This window comes from Phyllopteryx taeniolatus, chromosome 18 (assembly GCF_024500385.1).
Source record: "Phyllopteryx taeniolatus isolate TA_2022b chromosome 18, UOR_Ptae_1.2, whole genome shotgun sequence".
Taxonomy (NCBI): domain Eukaryota; kingdom Metazoa; phylum Chordata; class Actinopteri; order Syngnathiformes; family Syngnathidae; genus Phyllopteryx; species Phyllopteryx taeniolatus.
In genome coordinates, this window is record NC_084519.1 from 13,694,968 (window position 1) to 13,719,572 (window position 24,605).

Genomic DNA, 24,605 nt, shown 5'->3' on the forward strand with positions numbered 1-24,605 from the left:
ACAAACAGACTCCTCGAGAAGCAAAAAAGATGTCTGTTTAAATTCTGTGAAATAATGCTCCGCCTCACGGGACAATTCAGTCGGTACGCCTAATGAGATTCATTTTATTTTACAGTAGGGCTCACTTTTCATGCACTCTGCCATTTGGAATCCCCAAAAGAAGCTCCTGACATGTCCCAGAGTTTACACGACACTCACCAGCACTGCATTAGTCCAAAAAAATTGATATTGCAGTACTTTTTGCTTTTTTCTTTTCCAAGAAACTACCACGCCCGAGGAAGAACTGAAGAACTACCTATCAGAGAGAGAAGGCGAGACAGACACAGTGTCGGGATGGTGGGTAATTGGTGAAAAGAGGCTACATCCAAAATCTTGCTGGTGGTTTTAAAACTGCAAATGGCTTTATGTGTTCAGTTCTACCTCAATTCCCCAAAATACTGTTACAGAATTGAAAAATATAATTTTGCTTCGAAAGCAGATTTTTAAGCTACATAAGAAGTTTCAACTATTCAAAATAGTATGAAGAGAAAATGTATGTATTGTTGTTTTAGTGTTCAGCACTGCACTGCACTGCATCACACTGTTCCTAATATTTTGGCAACCTTCTGTCACCAACCACGGGGGGCAAAAAGTATTAGAAAAATCGAAATCATAAAGATATTATTAAGTGAATGCCTCGCAATAAAAACTGAATCTTTTTATCTATTTGTTTTCTAAAAGAAATTTGAGATTAGGCGGGTGTACCTAATGTTATGACCTATGAACTCACCTGCAAAAAAAACAACAACGACAACATACCTTTTCAAAAATGTGATTATTGTCCGTGTTGTCACCGTGGACTTTGTGATGCAGCGGGAGGAGAGGAGGAGAAGCCGCCCACTCCCCACACATGGCTCACCTCGTCCACACAACCAAACAGTCAGAGTAAAGGCGCGCAACGGCAGACGCAGGACGCTGCCTCCTTCCGCTCCGCACGGCGTTTCATCGAAGGAGGAGACGATTGGGTGGAAGCATCCTCTCACTTGCACGCCGTGATGATGTTTTAACACGCTGCGATTTTGAAGGAGTGGGTTGGGAAACAAAAGTGTTTCATGGGGGAAAGGAGAGCTTTGTTGGCGCACGGGAGAGAGCTTTACGCGGAGGAGGGGAGCGCAGCTGCCGCTCCGCCAGCTCCGACGGACACGTCGCCCGTTCCTCCGCATGGCAAAGTCCCAGATTATGCGCTCGTCTCCAGGCTACAGCGTGATGCCAGAGCCGGGATTTGTATCGGGATTGCCCACAACTAACACGGGTAGGTCGTTTGCTATTTTATTTTAAAGTCATGAAGCGGTAAAATGGTTACGATTTTGGGATGCAAATTCAGGCAAAGTGTGTCCATCATCATCATCAGCAGCATCCTCATGGGGGAGTAGGCGCTGGTTGCCGGTCCACAACTTCCACCTGCGCCTCGCATCCACATGTGTGTGTGTGTGTGTGTGTGTGTGTGTAAAAAAATCGTGTACTTTTTATAGCAACAGGAACAAGCAAAGTAAGGCTAAAGCACGTCATCAAGACAATCTTGATGACCTCTGCAAATTATAGAAGCACGAAAGTTGTTGTTTTAGTAGAACCTGCTACATTTCGGTGACAATCTAGATAAGGTATCTTTTAAGGTACTGAAGATTTTTTTTAAAGTATTCTTGCCATTTGGGATGAAAGTAGTGCAGTCCCAATGACGATTTAAAGCGAAAAGAAATGTGACTTCAAAATTTGACACGCCACAGAGAAGAGTGTTGTTAACAATGCTGGCAAATTTGTCAAGTGTATAAAATGAGGCTTCAAAATGATGACAAATCAAGCACTTCTCTCTGTTTTCAAATGTTGTGGGCATGTCTGCTGAATGCGCTGAAACCACGCCCCGTTCAATTGTCAACTGTCATCAAATACCACTTCTTTGACCTGGAAAGATTGAAGCTACTTCATCAAGCAGCTTCAACTACATGAGCAGTGAAACTACAGTATATATGCTAAAAGCCTCCACTGGTTGAAATATAGCCCACAAGTCGTCGCGGGGCTTTTCCACACGGCAACATCGAGGCGCTCTAAAATGGCCACGCCAGTGCAAAGATCTTGTCCACACGCTGGCTGTCAAGTCAGACTCCCCCCCCCCCCCCCCCGCCACTTGCTGTTCCGTCTTCTCTTCGTGACGTGCTCCAAACATGTAAACAAATGACTGAATTCACTTCACAGGCTCTTCAAAACGGTTTTGTCTCATCTTACTAGCTAATAATTACAAGGTGTGATTTGGTGGCTTGCTGAAGTGCTGCCTCAACGAGCGAAAGCACAAGCGACGCTTTTACTCTCTTTATGAGTGCTCGCTTTTTTCCTTCACTCTTGGATGGTTATCGTCGCTTGCCTCATTGCAACGCCCTAGCACTCCCCCGAATGCCCTACTCGACATTGCCCCTGCAATTTGAGCATTGGGGCACCTGGGAATTGCTTTTAAATTGTTGGGGGGGAAAAAATGCTAAATATGTCCGCTTTAATGGAAGACAGTGTTGTTGTTTTATAAATGGTCAAGCCTGAGTGACATAAAGTAGAGTCACCATTCCACAAAGCTCGAAAACAAACAGCAGACATAATGGTAATAGACAAAGCACACTCTCCATTGTGTTGCCTCCATCAGTTGGCCATGAAGACAGGTCGGCCCTCGGTGCTGGCTGGCAGCAGCCCGTTATATTGACAGAAAGCTCCCGCTGAATTATTCAACACTTCCATTTCCACCAGAGGATTTACACATCAAGGAACACTTAAAATCATCCGACGGGGGGCTTGGGGGAGGCTTCCGGAAGGGTGTTATGTTGTATCAGGGTGCATGGAGAGTGGGGGCTACGTGATGACACAGGAGTCGTTTAATTCCAAAAAGTGGATTATGATGTTTTATATGGTTGTAATACAGTAAACTCCACAATTCACAGGGGATAAGGACTGAGCCCTGCTGCGAATAGTGGTAAACCTCCAGTAATTGACCCCCCCCACCCCCGAAATTTTTTTTTTTATTTTTTTTTTAGACTTGCCTATATTAATACAGCGGTGCCTTGATGTGCCCCAAATTGGATATGCTGTCAACTGAATATGGAGCAAATACTGTAATGCCCTCGCATGCCCTTCGTAAGGAGTACTTTCAGCCATTTATTGAATGGGACAAACACACAAATGGAAAATGAGTCAAGGTAACAATGTAGTTGAAAACAGAAATCTACCACAAACTAAGATATCAAACTCATCTAATAACATTACCCTTAAAAATGGCTTCCAGATGATTTGATTTGATAAAATGTACTGAAACCGGGCGTGTACATGCACGTGGCGAAGATTTTCTGAAACTTCCACTAACAACCCAAGGTAAACTTAGCTCCTCCCCAGCATACAAAGATGTTTGTCTCTGAGTCGAGATGTATCACTTCAACCTATTTCCTTGACATCAATGACTATTTTCCTTTTAAGCATGGCTTTGTTGGCATCTTGTGACATCTGAGACTATTATAGATTCAAAGGGACAAAAAATGAGACTAGGTGAATGGTGAATAGGTGTGGGTAGTAGATGTTGCCACTACTGATTGATTGCGCTTGCGTGTGCTCCAGATGACAAATGCGCTTTGAATTCGCATTCTCTACTCCGAGCCCTGGCGCACGCCCATCAATAACGAGCAGACGTCTCCTTTCATTATGCGCCGCGCAGGCCTTCGCCGCATTCAAAATTAAATCACAGCGAGATGAATTTGCCGGCGTCGAGCGGGATATAGTGGCTTGATAAACATGGCCGACAGATAGGGCGCATTGGTATTCAGGTGCGCCTGGCCACGCCGTCCTCGGGGGGCCCCTCGGCTGATAATACTCGGCTTGGAGGGGAGGAGGTCAAAGGGCGGGGGGTGACTGGGGGTGGGCTGACGCAGGCGGACGGCGTGCAGCTGACTGACGGTCCGATGGGACGGAAGTGCGTTGACGGATCGAGTGACCGCGACCCGGCCCGTTCCTGGATGCTAACGCGACGCTCGCTAATCTGCTAGCCTCGTTTTCCGACACCTCTGGACCGCCGTGCTGCACTTGGGTGGCCAAGTTGGTGTCGTTTATTGATTTTTTTTCCCTGACACGTTCAAATGGAGTCTACCGGCGCGATTATGGCTATGACTTGAATCGGTGGCTTTTACAAAATCCATTTCAGTCCAGCTACTGTAGTTTGGGGCCTTAATTGTAATAATTCCTATTTAGAAAACTCCACAGTTTGCCACATGTTTTTTAATCAAGGTCTATGGCTTTCAAACTTTTTACACCAAGTACCACCTCAAAAAATATTTTCCAAGTATCACCATAATGACCAAAATTAAATACACTAGCATAGGAGCGAGTGTTGATCAAAAATATCCATTATTGTAAACCACTGTAACATTATACACAGTTTGTACATTAATACTGTGCTGGAATAAAATAAAATCTACTTTAAAAAATATTCCATTAAAATGTATTGTGCATGGACAAGTAAAAAAAAAAGTACCTCATTTAATGTTTGAAGACAAACTAAAGGAATAAATGCCAATGTATTGTATTTAATATGTAAATACAACTTAACTGTACTTAACAAGTATACGCTACTATTACAATTTTTTTTTAACCACTGTAAAAATGATGTACAGTTGGAACATTTAATTCAGTGATTCTTTTGCATACCAATAACAGAACTAATACCATACTTTGAGAACCACTGATCTAGATTATGTGGCGTAGTTTTACTACCACTTGCAAATCATTGGATTGTACAACATGGCAACAGAGGGCGCGATCCTTTTTAGACCAAAGAGTTTGTGGCCTAAATGGTTGCTGTAGAAATCAGGATTCAGAAGACAACAAAGTTCGGTGAGTGGATTTTGATTCCCATCTAGTTTGCAGCCTAGATGGGTTGCGGTAGAAATAATAAAAAAAAAAAAAAAAAAAACGTCTTGTTTGGTGTATGAGTTTGGTGCATTTTAATCAATATACAGATCGTGCCACCAGGTTATGTACCTGGAGTTACTACAACTTGAATCAATGGATTGCCCAACATGGCAACCACCGGCAGAGGGCACATCCCATTTCGGCCAATCCAGTTTGCTACCTAAAAGGAATGCCAAAGGAATTATAATTTAGAAAACAGCCAAGTTTGCTGCATGGATTCTTGAATTGTTGTCATTCCAATGCAGTCAACTGGAAAATGGCAGTACAAATGCATTCTGCTCTTTCCCACCCGTTTGTTATTCCGTCCGTAGCACATACACCCACCCCGGTTTGTTTATTCACAGTCTCAGGATCAAAACACTCACGAGAAAATATGGCGTCGTCAGTCAGTTTTGCTGATATTGCATTGGACGAAATCAATATACAGGGTGGCTCAAAAGTAGATGTACACTTTTTAAGTTATCTTGTGAATGTTTATACAACTACCGTGAATAATGGTGAATAGTTTGAATCAAGAACAAAGAGCGAGTGGGCCACCCAACTTTCTTATCACCTTTCCTTCAATTTTTTGGACAATGTCATCAGGTCAAGGAGAAATGAAAATTTCTTTTGAACATAATCGACGTCATCGCGTATTGCTGACGTAATTCTCTAGCGTGCTTTCTTTACTTTTTATTCAGTCCTTTTTCTCTCCCACTCCAACTTTTATTCCTCGGAACGAGAAAGGCAGAAAAGGAAGGAAAGCCCACCCTCTATATTTAGAGGATAAGAGGGGGAATAGCGCCACCTATTGTATATACACCAGCCGCTATGTGATAATCGTGTATAATGTTAATTAATTGCCTCACAGGGATGAAAAAAAACGTTTTCTGAATCTGAGTCTTATTGAAACATCGAAGTTTGATACTTGGATTTTCATTTAGTCAGGATGACAATTCATTAAACAGCATGCCAGCCCATCGAGTTGGCGGCCTAAATGGGTTGCCCTCGAATCAATACTGCAATGCTGGCGAAATATCTAAATATATCATCTAATATAGATCCTGATGGACCTGCTCTCTCGAACAAAGAATTTAGTAGGATTCAAAACAAAAAAGGATGCAGTGTTATATTTATAAAACCTCCCGACAAGCTTTAAACAGACAGCCAAATACACATTTCAGTGCAGCATATGCTTAACTTTTGGGATGGTTTTCTACTAAAAACAAGATGACGGCACCGTGTGCTTCAGTGTCAGGGTCAGCAGTCGTTTTGGACCGGCGATGCGGCGTGCGGCAGCATGCTAAGCAGGCAGCAAGTACGGGATACATTTTAATTCGGTTCCCGCGCATAATCACATCCACTTTTAGCGAAAAACTCCATGAGTCTGCATCCCCGGAGCTATTTGCGGACCTGCGAGAGCCCGAGAACTGCAATGTCAGGAGGGAAGACCAACTGGGAGGAGTCCTGATAGCTTCGTTGGCTGTTTGAGGCAGTTTTTCGGGAAAACTGCGAGTGTGGGAATTGTGTTTTATTCATGGAGGTGAGGAGAGGAAAACAGTGCAATGTGTTAGGAAAGGAAAGCGCGTGATATATTAGGTGATTTTTCTGCACCCAAATACTTTATATTTCTTCTTATTAGGCATGTTCGATACCACTTGTTTTCAGACCGATACCAGTAGCAGTATTTCTTGGGTACTCACTGTTATTGATAGTGGATTACTGATACCACTAGTACTTTTGATTGATGTAAATTGATGTAAATAATGACCTTTCTTTCTGACGCACACGATGATGTGCCGATTTGTCAAATGGCCATAGTGTAGCGCCAACTACTGGTGAGGAGGACTTACTTGATGTCAGATTAAAAATGTTCCCTTAAGTATCAGTGGCTGGTATCGACAGCCTTCAGGAGTGTCCGATAATTGTAAGGTCGATATGAACCATTTATAGCTACCTGGTATCGGTACTTGCCTATTCTAAAATATTCTTACACCCATGCAAATGTGACCTCTCTCATGCTTGCTTGTGACAATGTCTGAGAAAAGGATATATGATTGCAGCTAATACGGCTTATTTGCACATTCATAAAGGGAAACTATCAAGTGTTATTCATAGCCAATAACACTGACAAGACTGCAAGCACATTGTACTCTATGTGCCTCCCATATAAACATCTCATTAAGCACGTAGAAATAGCGCTAACAGCACCGCACGATTGGGGTCGGGACCCCCTGAATTAATCTGCATTTGGCATTTCTCTTCCCAAAGCGCATTCATCAGATGAAGGTCAAGGGTGACATCCTAGAAAAGGAGGATGAGGGTCGAGGGGGTTGATTGGGGCTGGGTGGAAGCAGCTCGATTGTGTTTTGATGTTTTGGACGCTTTTTCGATGACTCGTTTGTCATCTGATTGAGGCTTGTTAACCCGCTGGCGGTTACTTGACCATCGTGGCGACCGCCCAAAATGAAAATTAAATGGCTGCTATTGGGCTCGCATTTAATGACATATACAGTGCTTGGCAAATTGTAGTATTACATCATCTGACATAACGAGACCATGTAAGATGAACTGGTTGAATGCAGGTTCTTTTTAGAATTACAGTGCTCAAGCATGAATTTGAAACCACTAAAACAAAAGGTATCATTTGACATCTAATGAAGAAACAATAATGTGCTTTACCTTTTTTTTCATTTTTTGTAAAAGAGTACATCAGAAAAAAATGGGATAACTGTATTCATTAAACTTGGAAATGTGCTCCGCCCACATTTGATGGGGTAGCCCAATAAGCTTCACAATTTAACCACCCATCTGTTAAGGATACCTGCTTCCAATTTGACTCATTTGGGCGAATTTGCTCGTAGGAGTTCCCCTGGAATTCCCCCAAAATGGAAGTTTCAAACCAAAATGCGTGGCTTATTTTTCAACGCTATGCACGGGTCCTTGAGACTTTTCCGTGCATCCTGTTACAACAGACGTTGAGTAGAGGATCCGACTAAATAAAAGTTTTGGCAAACACAGCCGACATCTCGAGTTTAATTTCCTATTCAAAATATTATTGTAATCATTTGAACTGGAAATTGACAATCGACCGCTGTGGCGGTTTTTCACAGTTTAGAAATCTGGCCAGGTATCCACGGCAATCACGGCCTGTCACGTTTGCCCGTCCTTTGTTTCACATCCATCCCGCTTTGTCCACAGTGGCCTGAAATGTAATTGCCTTGGCCGCCAGGGACATTCCGTAGACGTACAATTAGTTATCAGCTTTACTACTCGTTAAGCACTGATGAGTTTTATTCCTACGACTTGTTTAGACCAAAAGCACAAAGCGGAAAATCAGCATAAAAAGTTCTCACCTCAAACTGCTTGATGGCCACTTTTCTGCTTGTTTACCCGAATGTTGGAATCTCGTTAACCCAAACGAATGATCACCTATTTTATGTCCAGACACTTCTGGGCACAAGTTTCCAAAAAGCTCGCCTTAGATCATGTGCCACCAAAGTCAGCGCAATTTAAGCATACATGTCACAGTGCTCTTTGAGTTTACAGCAGGCGTGAGCACAGTATGGCTGGAGGGCCACATACGGCCTCCTCCGCACGATATTTGTTGCTTTCATTTAGCTTTTTTTTCCCTTTAAATTTAAATAAATAAATGTATGTTTTATAAAATGATTGGTTCATTCATTTTAATTCTATTATTTATAAACATGAACTGATGTATGAATTACATGTTTCTTTTTACACCTACATCTACAAATGACTTGCCTGAGCTGTTCGTTTTCATAAAAGCAAATGTGGCTCCTCAGCACAAAGGTTTGCCCACCCTTGGTTTACAGCATATGATGGATGTCACCTTAATTTCCCAACTTTTATCAATCGCTGGCAAATTGAACCTAATTAAGAAAATTGAACCTAATTGAGTTGAAGCTGCAACTCCTGGAAGTAGTTTTACGTACTCTCCAAAAGGTCTGCTTGAGACTCTAAAGACTCCCACTTCCTCTCCATTACTGTCTCTCTTTCCTCTGCAGATTTCCGAGTGCTGAATGCCGCTAGCGTCTCGAGTGCACGTCAAGGAATCGCCGGTCATTAAAAAGCTAGTCCACCTTTTGCCCCGCTGTTGCTATGGAGAACCTCAGTGAGCTCCAAAATCCTCTGTTGGACAAAAATAGCAAGCACATGGTCAACGGTTACGGAGGTGAGTTCCCGAACAACCAGTACCAGGAGAACTTTATCAACTACTTTGGTGGTGAGAGCGGCGGCGGGAAGCCGAGCGATGTGGTGAGCGGCGGGGGCGGCTACAATAGCAACGGCAAGATGAAGTCGCAGCAGCTCTTGGACGCCACCTCGCTGCATTTGGCCGTGGAGGCGTTCTACAGGCCCAACTTCATCCTGTACAAAGAGGACAATGGCAGCATCAAGGCCAAGGAATACAAAAGTGAGTGCTGCGAGACCACTTTCACGGAGAAGAAGGCCAAGGAGACGTCCAACTCGGGCGGAGGGGACGCGGCAAGCTCGGAGGAACCGCAGGCTAAGGTGCTGGAGGACGGTGAACACGTCAAGATCCAGACGGTTTCGTACGAGGTGGAGGAAGAAGAGTACGTAGAGTATGAGGTAAGGCCTTCCGATACTATTCTGTGTGAACATCTCAAACTGTGTGGAATCACTATTCTGTAATTAGTGTATAAACATGGACAAAGGGGCCTTCTGTTTAAGAAAGAAATGCCTTGGCTGTCTTGAGATTTCATTGTATGCTGCTAAAGATATCCTGTGCCAGATGTGGCCAAGCAGCCCCAGAGCATAACAGAAACCAAACTTTGCGCCGCAATTCCGTGATAGTCTTCAGAGTTTACTCTGCACAGCACAGATTCAAGACACCTGTGCCCAATTACAAAGCAGCCTCAGAACATAAGTGCACTTCCTACTCTATATACAGTACAAGTAGGAATTCAGCGACCATTGTGGGTTCTTCTTTCTTTAATGGATTGTCGGCACAATTCTGCATGGAAATATGACATCAAATCGTGTGGAACATATTCAGAGGCTCTATCTGTCAAATATCATCAGATCAGACTTGCTTGAATTTGTTGTCACGAGGGAGCGTTTTACATTTTGGTTAGATGATTAGATCATCCGCAAATTGCGTATTTTGTGATATTCAATTTAGTGGTGCACATCAGGTGCCGTGCGTTTGTGTAAACAGACACCAGGTTAGTATTCCTGCAGCGGTGTATGAACACTCGTATAAAAATAACACCAAAAGGATTGTTGTTTTTTTTCCCCCAACCGCAAATCCCATCAGATCCACTGACCTTGTCAAATTCACATCACCATAAGTCTCCATTGCCAACTCTACCCTGGGATATTAAGTGAGAACGCTGCATTAGCCGGACTGTTATGGCACACAAACACTCCGAAGGATTTAAGGGGATTGTGAAGTGGGGATAGGGTGTCCAGTTTGACTGGTTGTCCTGCAACGCTACCACCCGGCAGGATTTAAGCTGAATTAGGTGATAAAAACATGTGGCTGCTGAAATAGCATTGTGACAAATGGAGGAAATGTCATAAAATGACAGCGGGAATGCGAAAACTGCAAAGCACATGTTCGCGCTTGTGTAACTGTTTGGCTTGTAAATGAAGGCTGAATAGAACGAGTTGACTGGAGCCTGCTCCCAGGTGTTCAAACACATTAGACTCTTGCTCATGTTTTTTTTTCTCTCCACTTCACAAATGAATAGACGCATATGAAAAACATCATCACTAGAGGTCAGCTTTTCTGGCTAGAAAGAGAAAAATACTCAGTGGAGCTCATTATGTAGTAGACGACTGACTCTACCATCTCGCTTCTCGTCTGACTCGAAGAAGCAATCACACGACTACTTAACAAGATTGTATCATCCAGGATGGTTTTATTTCGGACCAAATATCTACATTAAAGAGTCTTTATTAGGGCCAGAGTACCAGACTGTGCAAAGGCCCACTTAGAATTGCTGCATCACCACATAGCCGCAGAAAGAATTGTTCCCCCACTCCTGTTGAAACAGAACAACACACCGCCAGTGTAAAAAGGGCTCAACTTAACTCGGTTCGACACAACTTTATTTCTAGAGTACTTCAACAACAACAACCGTAGCTCTCCAACGACCAATATGAGGGCACCGGGATCATAGACGTCTCTGGCCGGGATACTGAAATGGTAATCTTGCGATCACATCGTGCAGGACGTCACGTACGTTTGCTATGAGATGAGTTTGAATGCAAACAAACAACTAACAGACGATAATTTGTCCGTTGCTAGTAACATATACAGAAGGAAAGGTTCCATTTCGTCCTCTCTCTTGCTGCGCTTGACTTCATTTGAGCGGCTCTTGTGCCTCTACATTTCTCTCCCAGGATGTGTGCTTCACTGAATGGACATTGGCCGGCTCCACATTGGGGCAAAGTTCCTAACGGCTGTAGTATCGTAGACAAACGGCCAAAGTCCAATAGCGCCGATATTCTTCGCTTACTAAAAGAGTGCAAAGGGCCCAGCACGACGCAAAAAAGGGTGGAAAGAGTAAAATGAGGGAGAAAGTAACACAGCTGTTTTTAAAACAGGTTTCTGGTGAAGGTGAAAAAGGACATTCCCAGTGGCAAATGGCCACTGAGAAGCAGTTTGTATCAGAGAGACTGAAAGAGTCACAGAAAGGCTTAGACGTGGACGTTCCTGGAAAACAAATATTGGTCCGTTTATGGATCAAACGACTGTTGTGAATTTTGCCTTTCAACTCTGTTAGAGAACTGCAACTTGTGCATTCTAAAGTTTAGAGAAGGTCAAATTAAGTTCACCTGTATAGGTTATTGTGGATTTTAGGTTTATCCTGAAATTCCACCCCAAAGCCTAATATCTCTAACTTTTTGTGAGTAGTGCCTACATGCCTCAGCAGCCAAAATCTGCCCACAATACTTCGACAGCCAATTAAAAGGTGCTAACTAATATGCGGAAACGCATTTAACGGTAACGTCAGCGTAATAAGGCTATCAAAGATTGGGTTTGACATGCTTGTTAGCGATAGCAGCTTTACGGCGCTTGTCCGTTTGATCCTCACGCCTTCCCTCCATTAAAATGATCCGCCATTTTCACCTGAATACAAAATAGCACTGGAGCGAGAGAAGGATTTGACGGCCATCTGTTCCACCACCCCCTGTGCATGAAAGCTGCATTTATCAGTCTATTTCATATTTACTTGACGGTGTGAGCATGTGGGTTTGCTGCCCGGGTGCAATTTCAATAGGGGGGGAAAAAAAAAAATCGATTTTAATCGATGTACCTTTTGGAGAAAACGATGTGTAATATCAATGCAGACTTTTAGAATAGCGTATTCTCCAGCTAGTATTGTACATAATGGCAGGTGTGATTGGAAGGGCTATCCATATTCACTAGCGGGAGAAAGGCGCTTATGCCTTCATTAAATCGAAAATGTGGTCACGCCTCAGTTCAGTGCACACATATTGTTCGCCCTCCGTAGAGCAGAAACCAGCAGCCGGAGCCGGAGTCATAAATTCTCATGAAATCTTCCACAGGTATCCTTTCTCTCATTTAGCAGTAAACGACAATAACGATTGGATCATTTCAACGCGGCAGTAAGCGCCGGCTTGTGCGAGCGATTTGACCACTAGCTGTCCTCCGCTAACGGATGATATTTATCCCGTCGCACGGCGTCTCTCTCCCGCCTATAAAAACCATAAGTGTCCCTCGGTGACTCTGGGAATGTAATAGCCTCGTGTGAAAATATACGACTGCGGGGGAAAAAAATGCAGTTAAACCGGGCGAGCAGACGTTTGCCCTGAAATAGGATGCGATGGAATAAATAACAAAAAAAAAACACAAGTATTAGTCTTAACCTAGTCGCAACTCTTTGACATATAAAGGAATATATGGAGCGTAATTCTACTTTACGCTCTCGAGCTGCTGATTTATTGACCGGACAGGAGCTCTCTGAAATGTCACAGATGTTTCAATGGCAGCCTTGGGGTGCATTCCACAACATGACAGAGACCAAAACTCCTTTCAAAATTGTAAAAGCAAACAAAAAAGGGACACAAATTTGTGTAACTTTGTGGTGTGTATGCCAGGCTGGTAGTTGGTAGTGCGATTCAATTGATGAATCATATATGTCACCAGAAACATTGGCAAGAACCAATATTTAGTATGGGCTGACCATCTGTTTCAATCATTTGATTTTGGTGATTCGAAACAAGGTTGCCTTTCAAACAATTGGCTAACATACCAAAGATTTCTTGCGTCCAGCCCGAAAGGAAGACTTACCCGACTGCTTCATATTGTCATTGCTCGGTGACATAAAATACTCATAAAAAATGCAGTTCAGACTGATTTTATCATAGCTCAATAATCATTAGACTGTTGGCGCTTTGGGGAATACTTCATGTAAATCCATCCATCCATTTTCTGAGCCGCTTCTCCTCACAAGGGTCGTAGGCGTGCTGGAGCCTAACCCAGCTATTAACGGGCACAATGCGCGGTACACCCTGAACTGGTTGCCAGCCAATTGCAGGGCACACATTAACAAACAACCATTCGCACTCACATTCACATTCACATTCACACCTACGGGCAATTTAGAGACTTTAATTAACCTACTATGCATGTTTTGGGGATGTGGGAGGAAACCGGAGTGCCTGGAGAAAACCCACGCAGGCACGGGGAGAACATGCAAACACCACACAGGCGGGGCCGGGGATTGAACCCCGGTCCTCAGAACTGTGAGGCAGATGCTCTAATCAGTCGTCCACCGTGCCGCTATACTTCATGTAAAGGAAGAAAAAAAAGCAGCAGCCTAAGGAGGCGGCAAGTTCAAGGGAAAATGAAACAGACGTGCCCTTGAGGAGGTATGATGATTATCCAAGCTGAATGAACACTGATTTAAATGTTCGGAATTCATTATCGCACATTTCTGCATTCATTTATCGGAACACTTTTAACCACGTCAGAAAGAACATGAGACAGATGAGGTGGCTGCATCTCGAAGGCTTGTCCGGATCTTCGATTATATGGCCGAGCAGTTTATTGGCAGTTGCTGAAAAAGGGAAACAGAAATCTACCACTACACTAATTTCCTATTCGCAGGAGACTAAGGCAAGGAGACGAAGCCTTGCCGTGAATAGCGAAATAAAAAAAAAGACTAATTGACGCCACTTGAATATGGTTTTGAATTTTTTTCTCAGTTGAGATATGTCACGTCAACATACTTCCTTGGCACCAAGAGAGGGCTTTTTGGCATCTTAGGCCTCAGCAAATCGCGAAGAGGTGAATGAAAACTGCACAAAATCATGGTTGGTAACACAGAGACATAGCAGAGGTTTCTAGTGGTCTAACCCTTGACCTTGACCTCGGGGATAGTCCAAGGAAGACTCCTTGGACGATCCCCCTGCTTTAAACCCCCAGCAATGCCAGTTTGTTGCCATGACAACATGCCAGACTTTAGCGCAAGGCAGGTATGGTGGTCTCTGGGATTGGCGAAAGAGGGAAACGCGAAAGCTGGTCAATGTCAGATTACTGATGGGAATAGAGTAAACAATTCTGTTTGGGTGTCAGGGTATGAAATCGTTTAGTGGATTGGATTAAGCCACAGACGAGGTGCAAACTAACAGGTTCTGATCACCGTGCCAGCAAGGTCCACTGTTGATATGATATGATGATAAGATGACAAAAATCGGATTTAACTAAAGCAGCAAGCAACGGTAAACGGGAGCTGGCATCCGCTTGTTGTGGTGAATCTTGGAAATGATCAATTGATGCCATGCTCCAACCACACGAGCAAAGAAAAAGAAAAAAAGCTGATGATGTCATACCACCCGTCTGTCTAGCATACCTGCTTTCGATTTGGTAAATCGCCTGCAGATGTCTGCTTCAAATCAGAATTGCTGACTTCCCATTGAATTTTAGGCATGGATCCTTGATACTTTTTAATGCATCCTGTTATGATAAACCCAAATTCATTTTAGCCAGTGAAACTAACTTTCCAGGGGGCTCTCCTAAGTGTGTTTTGTGGGGTTGTGTTGGGGAAACCTAACACACATATATATATATATATATATATATATATATATATATAGTATTTTTTCACAATGATATAGAGCATTTGCTAAATGTTTTAATTTCCAGGCACGTTGAGGTCCTCTTGTCGGCTAAAAATGGGGATAACCATTTCTCTCAATCAGAAGGGCTGACACGTGTCCGTGTAGTCCAACAATGACTCCAGCACTTGGTCAGATTTTGGCTTCATTGTCCTCAATTTAGAAACTAGCAGAGTCATTAGAAAAAGAACTTCTCCAGTGTGGATTATAATTGGCATCAAGTCAGAAAAAAATAATGACCGCCCCCAATTTGAATTGAATTAATCATTACCCATTGATGTGATTCGGATGTGGTGGACAATCACCTGTGGAAGCTCGCCTTTTCCAAATAGTTGCTATCAGCTCCCTCCCAAATGGAAGTATGGAACATATCATCTGCGGCGTCAGGTTGCCGCGCAGTTAAACATTTAATTTACAAGGCCATACGGTTGCATTTGCAATCAGCAGAGAGCAAAATTCCCCGCAGGCCTTAGCTCTTTTTACGCCACCAAATGCAGCTAATTATAACCTCCCTATTACGGGCGATAGGCAGCGTCTAATCTAATTTTTGCAAATTACAGAAGCTCCGCTCAGTCATTTGGGCTGCCAAAATCACTGCGCTCTGATCTCTCGACAAGAGAATGTGTTTGTTGTCTGGGTTTGTTGATGCTCTTTGTTTTTGACTGTGCGGAGAGGTGTGTAATGATTGCATCTCGCATGAAAATTATGTAAACACCGTACGTGTCACTAATACTGTATTTCCTCGTTTCACTGCAACTCATTGGTATCATGCTAGCTTTGATACTTTTTTTCATGGCGGATATTACTTGCCATTCCCAATTTGGCAAGATATCCTTGAGTAGCATGACTATTGAACTCAGCGGCCGCGTCCTTTTTCTTCTTGTTTCCAGAACACGCTGCTCCGCTGGTCCTTATCATTATCAGATCTCAAATTGGGCAGTTATCAGCCTGCAGAGTCAGAGTCAAAAAGCCAGAAAATCAGTAAGTACAGTCAAGCGGTTCATGGCGTTCATAACCCCGAATCTGGAGACCCCTGTACTGGCAAAAACATAACGCTCTGTATGACGTCCGCCAGCCAGAGGCTAAGACGCAGTGTATTTGTTTGCAGAGTGTGGCTAGATTCCGAGGCAGTTACACTTGCTGTCCCTTACCTAATAAGTTCCTCCGCACCGTAGAGAATATTGAGAAAACGAATACGAGTCGCAATGAATGTGCGAGCATGCCTCGTACGTCACGACCAAGCTCTTATCCCGTCTCAAGGCCTTTTATTAGCAGCGCGGCGAAGCCACTCCCCTTTGGGAAGTGGCCTGTCACAGCGTCTTAGAATGATTAAGTCTTAAGACAAGCACCCTGCTCACCTCTGAGGCCTTGGGCTCCTGCCCCGGCATAAATTAACCATCTGGAGCAGGTGCGTGACGCAGAAGGCCGTGGCGTGGATGTCAGGACTCGGGTGGCGAGACTAGACCGCCCGCTTGTTCGTGTTATCCAAAAGCGGAACAAGCTGCACCATTTGTCGAGCCCTGACTCCTCTACATGAGAGGACGAATCTCTTTTTGGTCATTTTTCAAAAAGTGACCGTCCGATAAAGTACATGACAAAGTCGCTTCTGATAACGATCCGCCGCACGCGGGTTTCGCCTAAATTTCGACTCTGCTGCATTTTTAATCAATTGCTAAATCATCTTACATGGCAATTCCTCATAAAGGTTGCTCTTTCGTTCAGCCATGTAATTGAATTTCTGTTGACGGCAAAGCTGTTTCTTTCATTTCCACTTTCCTGTGAGCACATATATTCATTTGTGTAATTTCTGACAGCGACTTTTGCGTTATGAGACCATTTTAAAAGCCAGCGCTCGTTTCTGTTCAGAAGTTTAATTGCATTCCGATTTGTCTAGGACTTTTCATTTGCGTTTTTGCGCCTGCAGACACAATCTTGCGGCGCTAGATATGCAGATTGCGTGTCCTGTATATAATGTATTCTCTTTTTCGCCACAGACGCTTTTAGCACATTAAATCATCAGTCATAATGCTATGCTTGGCATGGAAATAAATGTGCCTCAACCATGATTTGATAGAGTTCATGTTTTTCAGTCTTTCTAGATGAACTACTGCATAATCATACAGTCCAACAAGTACTTTTTAAAGTACTCCTTAGGTCTTCCTCAAAAAACAATTAAACATTTTATATTTAAACACCAAAATGTTCAACAAAACCATATAATTTCATCGAGTGAAAGTTTGCACGGTTAATGTTAAAATACAGGTAATGCGAAAGACCATAGATGGGCTAACAGAAATGAGCATAGACGTTCCGGTAATCACAAACCTACAAACAAGCTCAACTTTAACTCACATGGAGCAGCAACACCTACAAATAGAGCATAATAGTATGTTTGACATACTATTCGTTGTGTTTTGCTGCAAATGAATTTTGGACCTTGGGCGATTCGCAAAAGTCGATCGCAGTTAAAAGACGAGGAATCCTAAATTGTGATCAGTACAGAATTGTAACACCTTTAGAGATCTCATCCCTTGCTTGGGCCTGAACACTGAACCATACCACCAACCTGCCAGATGCTCAAGGACCACAATAATGACCTGCCATGTGCAAGACTTTTAGCATATATAATTATCATGGACATGTAAAAATGAAAGGACAATGGGCAAAAAAAAACAAAACAAAACAACTTCTGTCTCGGGAGGATTGTGACAGCATCCATTAGCTCTTTGTTAGCTGTCAGGCTATTGCCTCATGTTGACAGGATTTACGCCCCCAGTGATTCATCCGAGCACAGCATATAGCCGTTACGCCGCTCGCTCGTTAAATATCTGGCCGACGCGGTTCTGCTTAAAACAGACTTTGGATGGTAGGGCTGTTCTTTTTTTGGTAATTGGCTAACGGGAAGGCTTGCCGGAGGGATCAGTGACCCGTTGTGACGAGATCGCTGCAAACATGAGCTAGATGGCTGAGATAATGCGCTTCCTATCGCTCCCAGCGCACGGGTGGCTTTTGGACAACTCCATCCTCCAATCTTTATGCCAGTTAATTTAAACCAACAACACGGCCAACATCCCAGCATAGCTTGTGTTCTCACTCGCTATATAGGGGTTACTCAATGCATGATTGGAATGGCGCATATAGTCGATTTCCACCACACCGTGCTAAACTTGCAGGCAAAAGTGTTGGAAGCATAATTCATATTTTAACAGTAATAATGTTTTCCCATTCTTCGGTTTCATGGATATCAGAGTTATAGTTATAGTTGTTACTCTGTGATTCATAATAAATGAGTGATTCTTTTTTTAGCGGATTCAATTAGCGATTAAACATGATTTGGTGTGGTGGTGTGTTGATGCGCAATGGAAAATGCTAGCTATATGATACCAACTTGAACGATGCAGTGCTTGGTAGCTCAAGCAAGATGGCGTTTTTTTTTGTTTTTTGTAAGTGCCTGCAAAGTTGTCATTTTGGAGATGCGAGGATTCTGCCGGAGAGCGATGATATGATAGCAATGACCATTATGCAGAATTAAGGTTTATTTCTACCTACATACATTGGTTTACCAGTTACCTCGCAGGGTGTCCCAATTTGCATTTGCAGAGGACTTTTTTTTTTTTTTTCTTGTTCCAATCACTTTTTAGTAATAACACATTTGTTTTCTTCTCCTCGGCTCTATTTTGGGAGTCCATTAATCCGGCGTCTGTGCTACGATTAGTGGGGCCGGTGAGCCAAACTTGACCGCCCACTCGCTAATCCCGACATCAATCAAGTAAGCGGTCCGTGCTGTTACAATTAAATTGTTTCACTCCCACCAAGTACGGACGTTTACACAAAGACGGTCACATAGTTGAGGACGATAAGCTTTGAATGCCAAGTGACTCATCGCGAGATGAGCTTCTTTGAGAAAATGAGGCCCCTTGTTTCATTTCATTATAAGGGGGAGAAAGTTGTCTCGACTCCTAGAAAAACATTGGATGACTTTGAGGTAAATTGGTCTGTCAAAACAGATATCGCTACTACTTTTGTCATTTTGACAATAATATTTCCAATCATATTTTTTTTCAGTTATGGCAATTTCTGAATGAGCATTCATACTAACTTTTGAGTTGTGTGTTGGCACATGCGTAAATACGATTCACAATCTGCATTTCCAATAAATATTCCTCTTAATACAAACTGCGACAGAGAGAGTAAATCAAATTTAAGGCAAAAGTGTTCCGGATGATAAAGCATACAGAGCCATGATACTGCATAACTAAACTGTCGAACGGGAAAGCCATTGTGCCGATTGAATGGAATTGATTATTTATCTTGAAGCAATGGAGGCAAAATCGAGGGCACTACTTTGCTTTTGATTTCATAGTTTGCTGTCAAAGGGAGAGCTATATGACTTCAGCCGTGCGCATTTGAGCGCCATGCTATGGTAAGAAGGGGTTCAGAACATTCAGAGAGAGATTCATCCATCGCTTTCAAATAGTTAGAGCTTCAGTGTTACATTTGTTTTTCATGGTGGCGAGAGGACACCAAATAAATATTTATTGCAGACCACAAAAAACATGCCCGGATTAAAGTTAATAAAGGGATTACATTGCCTCATATTGCTCAAATGAAAGAAATCTTAAGGATGCTACACTCGGCTGTGATTCAGAATTCTCTTTGGGTATAAAAATACATCATTAAACCTGTTTTTTTTCCCCCCACTCATTTATTTCTTATGTTCCACCCTTGCACGTGATTATTCTTCAAACGGGATGCATTTTAATGTGGCCTTAATCTCTGATGTCTTTTCATTACCCAAAACGTCTCGGCTTTGTTGCCGGGGAAGGTTATTGATGAAAACGTTGTATTAATAATATATGTGACGAGCCTGTAACAAAAAAAAAAATACAGATGTGCGAACTCGATGCTTTGAGTGCTTCATTCAAAGTGTACATTCAAGCATGACGTCTTTTGTCATTTGTCTGACGAAACGTCGGCATCTCCATCTCACTAAACTAATGAGATACTAATGGAGCGAGACAAAAAGTCCATGAATACGAACGTTCATATTACGCACAAGCAGGCAAAGACTCGTCTGCCTTTCTCATTGTCTGAATGCATATTCTTTTCACTCCCACTCGAGCCCCTTGTTGCCATGCGCCCGTTCCGACAAGGATTCAATGCACGAGAAGCCTCGTCAGCGATCACACGCCCATAAAGTGTGCGAGCTTGTTACCGATCTGTAACGAAAGCTTAAACAAGGAACTGTGGCGGCGTTTATTCAGCCGACAGCCAAATAGCAGTGTAACGACAAGGATATACAACACAATAATCGACTGAATCCACTGAGCTTTTAAGTTTTCAATCAGATGTGCTCAACCAATAGGGCTCTTGTTAACCTGCCATTTTCATGATGACCACGAATTTGAATGTTTCGAAATATACACACATGTATAAGACAGTATCCTTTATGTCCCATACAGACAGACTGCTCCAGTGACAGCGAGAGCGAGGACAATTTCATCGTGGTGCCTCCGCGGGACCACCTGGGCTTGGCCATCTTCTCTATGCTCTGCTGCTTCTGGCCTCTGGGAATCGCAGCATTTTACTTTTCGCAGGGGGTGAGAGCACACACACACACACACACACACACACACACACACTGTGGACAAGACATCATTTTTTACTACTATAGTATTTTCACTCCCAGAAGAACCTGTATATTCCCCTGAAATGACCCCAAACCCTTGAAAACGGGTTAACATGCTCATCAGCGAGAGAGATGCAGCTTTGGTTGGTACAAGCTACAATTCATACAGTCCCAAGTGATGTCACAACAATTGCACACCTGTTGTCAGGTTACGTGTGGCATACCAATCACACACACGTGTGTCCTCAAAACAATCACTTTGAAAGCTGTGTTGTTATAACAATCAGACGCTCGAGACTGAAACATCACAAATATTAAAAGACCATCAAGGGAAAATGAATGCAATTAATAGAATAATGAATGAAGCTAATTAATTATGATAGTAAATAACACAATTCTCATTGGAGTAATCTTTATGCAGCCCCAAATGAAGTCACAACAATCACAGTGTTGTCGTCGCCTATGTTAAGGCTATGCAAGGTAAGGTTATGTGGAGTGTATTACAAGCTATGTGTGGTATAACAATCACGCTCAAAGCAGTCACCGTCAATGCGAGGTGTGGCACACAATCAAGTGCTAGTACAGTCAAAATACAAATACAAATAAAATCCCTCTCAAAGTTATGCCTGTATGTTTGTTGGGTGTCCTTCAGCCCCTTGAAAGGCGCTACATAAATAAATCTAAGATGTAATTATCATTATTACGTGTGTCATAACAATCACATGCTCATTTAGGTCCATGTGGCCTTGTGAAGCCCAAGGCTGCAACACAGGACAATTACTGATATTCAAACATCATAAAGTGAAAATCGATCATGAATGAAGCTGATGTAAGTCAATAATACAATAAATAACACAAGTCCCTTGACAGTAATCTTTACCAGTGACAATTTTCAGTTTATTTCATTTGAATCTTCTCCATGTCAAAGCAAGAACCCTGTCGGTAATGAAGTGTAATACGTGGCCCATAGTTTGCACAAATGTACTTTACATGGGCCGGGTTAAAATAGCTGCACGACATGTGATGACATGCCAATCATCGTTGGGTCTGCCGTCAAAACGATCCGGCGTCGGTCGGACAAAGAGCAATTTCACCTCTTGTCCGGGCGCTAATCAATAACTGCTGAAAACTCTCTCATCGCTCACGTGCTCCATCAATACTTTAAAGGCATCCAAAAGCACATAACGCTATGGAGTGTGTATTTACAGTACATGCAAAGAACCAAAGGAGTCAGCGCATTTAAGCGGAAGTGGAAGCTGGGATGAAGACACTCAGTGAATTATCTTGTCAGCGGCTAATTCCATCCTTCTGGGCTAATTATGTAGAAGTGAAGGTCATGTTTTAGCCATGGACTCTCCCCCGCCGCACCTTACACGGTGCCATCCGGAGGAGTGACGGGTGGGCTTCATTTTGCAGCTTGACAGCACACCTCGCTGCTCCTCAGTTTTGGGGCCAAAAGAAAATTGAATGATTTTGTCGACGCATAGAGAGCTTGATTGTCGGCCGTACATCATTCAAAATGAGGCATTACTTCTCTCTGTCAGTCCAAGAAGCCTACTGATTTTGCTTAGGAGATCAAACATGGCAGAAATCGTTCTACCACAGGCAATTTTCGAGAGCTCTTTAAAGTAGTTGAAGTAGTCCGTTGATTTTGCAAGATACCTGGCAAAAGATGGATGATATGGCACGTTCCTTGTCGCCATGCTACTCGTCACCATTTTCAACTGATCGTCAAAATTTCAGGGACTGACTCAGCAAGATCCCTGATCATTTTGACGGTTACGATCTAATCCTAGATGTAAGAAAATTACGCCAATGCCAAAGCAAGAACCCTCTCGAGTTTAACACTGCAAGCCTTCCCAGTTAACATGGATATTTGACTTCTAAAGCCGTCACTGGCAGTGAATGTGTCGTTGTAAACGCAATATTGCTGGAGGTCCAATTAAAAGATTTCATTTCGATCATCTGAGGAATGTTGGCCTCCAGTCCATTCCGCATACAGCTAAGTACCGTAAAACAGACGATTCTGCCGAGGAATGCCAGAGCATTCGCTACGAGGACAAAAAAGACAAACAAGTTAGCGAGCGTAATACCAGATACTATTTCGAGTATCCTCCACAGCCTCCACTCTGCTGCTATTCTCCAGGAAACCCTCGTTCTACATCCCATGTCAAAATCAAGGCCTGGCGGGTAGAAATTTTTTTGTGTGTGTGGCACTCTGAAGTCAGCAAAGTGTCTACGGCATCATAGATTTATCCTTTTCATTTTGGCTGAATATATACAATGTGGCCTGCAATAAAAAAAATGAGTTTGACACACCTGTTACATTGTAACTGTTGTTTGTTAGCGTCGTGTTCTGATTGATGAGTTCAATAGGATGTGGTTTTGCCGGTTTACTGCGACTCCTTCATATTTGTTTTTACGCTTGTCAAAATGTCGGTATTTCTAGCTTGCTCATACATTTGGGCGAGGTTGTAAACGCCTGTCCCTGAATTTTCAAATGATGAATTTCCCATTTATCATCCGACGGCGCCTATTAGCACAAGCCGCAGTCCTTGACATTTTCGTACTAATTGCCACCTCGTAGCACGGCCTCCAACAGTCATCAAAACGTGCGCTGAATCAACAGACAGCTTGCGTAAGAACTAAAACCTCTGACCTCTGATGTTTTTTTCATTTTTTTTGTTGCTCTCTCTCCCAGACCACCAAGGCGGTGCACAAAGGCAACTTCCCGCTGGCGAACATCGCCTCCCGACGGGCTCTGTTCCTGGCCGCCCTTTCCATCACCATCGGCACCGGCATCTACGTGGGGGTGGTGGTGGCGCTCATCGCCTACCTTTCAAAACCAGGACACATATAGCTGACACCGGTATCCGTCGGGAACAGAAGAGCCCCCCCCCCCCGTACCCCCCGCGCCCAAAACCTGCAAATTTAGAGCAACGTTTTTTGGTGGCTGTACAGTTTTCCCATGCCACCCTCCTGAAGATTCCCCAGATTTAGCACAGCAGCAGGGAAGGGGGCAAGCTGTAAGGCGGAAAAGTTTAAAGGAATGGATGTGTTCCTCATCGGCGGCCCAATTCGCATCACATTGAGCTTATCCCTCGCCGGATTGATCGGCGAGCGTTATCGCAAGCTTAAGAACGCTAAGAACCACAAACCACGTCTTTGCTCTCCTTGCCTCCCAGTATCCTAAAAGAACTTTCAAGAAACACCATGACTGATAACAGCAACATTTCTAATGCATAAAACATCACATAGCTTTTATGTGACCCACGGGAAGATGTCACTACCCATGTGTCAAAGCCCGTAAAACACAATCGTCTCATGCCAGATGTTGTTTGCCTACAATCCAAATGTGCTTTGTTTTTGTTTTTCGCCCTCTGTCTGAAGACACCTTGATTACACCTGTGGCAGTGGTGTTGCGTGCGTTACCAAGCGTCTGGGACAAATAAAAAGAATTAGCCCCATAAGGTACAAGCACTCCCTCCATACCACCCGTGCCCACTCCAACCAGATAACCAGAGAACTCTAACCAAACGACTAGGATGGAAATGTTATCAACACACGTTGGCCTTTTCGAGTCATTTCTCTCCAAGATATCTGAAACAGTCGCCATGTCGCATTGCACACAATGCAAAGGTCAAGGTTAAGAAAAATATAAAAATATATATATAAAAAATTAAAATAAAAACATTCCGACCCCAGAGACATTGTAGCTTGGCACGCGTTGCAATGAACTTTTAGGCTGCGTCCACATTAACATGGAAATAAAAAATACAAAATAAAGTGGATTTTTCTATGCGTTTTTGTTCTTAAGAACCCTGGCCATTGTCTTTCCAAGACTCCATCTTGAGAACTGAGCTTTTTCTCTCAAAATGTGCGCCATTATCGC

General features: G+C 43.2%; 1 protein-coding gene and 1 long non-coding RNA gene across 5 annotated transcripts in view; one reads left to right on the forward strand and one right to left on the reverse strand.

Moving 5' to 3' along the window:
- Positions 1 to 24,605, reverse strand: part of LOC133468002 (uncharacterized) — a 104,230-nt gene that overhangs the window by 64,024 nt on the left and 15,601 nt on the right. The window lies entirely within an intron of this gene.
- syndig1l (synapse differentiation inducing 1-like) lies at positions 793 to 24,499 on the forward strand. The gene is made up of 4 exons (XM_061754751.1): positions 793 to 1,291; positions 8,979 to 9,561; positions 20,547 to 20,684; positions 23,415 to 24,499. Exons 2-4 carry the CDS (start codon positions 9,073 to 9,075, stop codon positions 23,571 to 23,573), a joined length of 786 nt encoding a protein of 261 aa, XP_061610735.1. The 5' UTR covers positions 793 to 1,291; positions 8,979 to 9,072; the 3' UTR covers positions 23,574 to 24,499.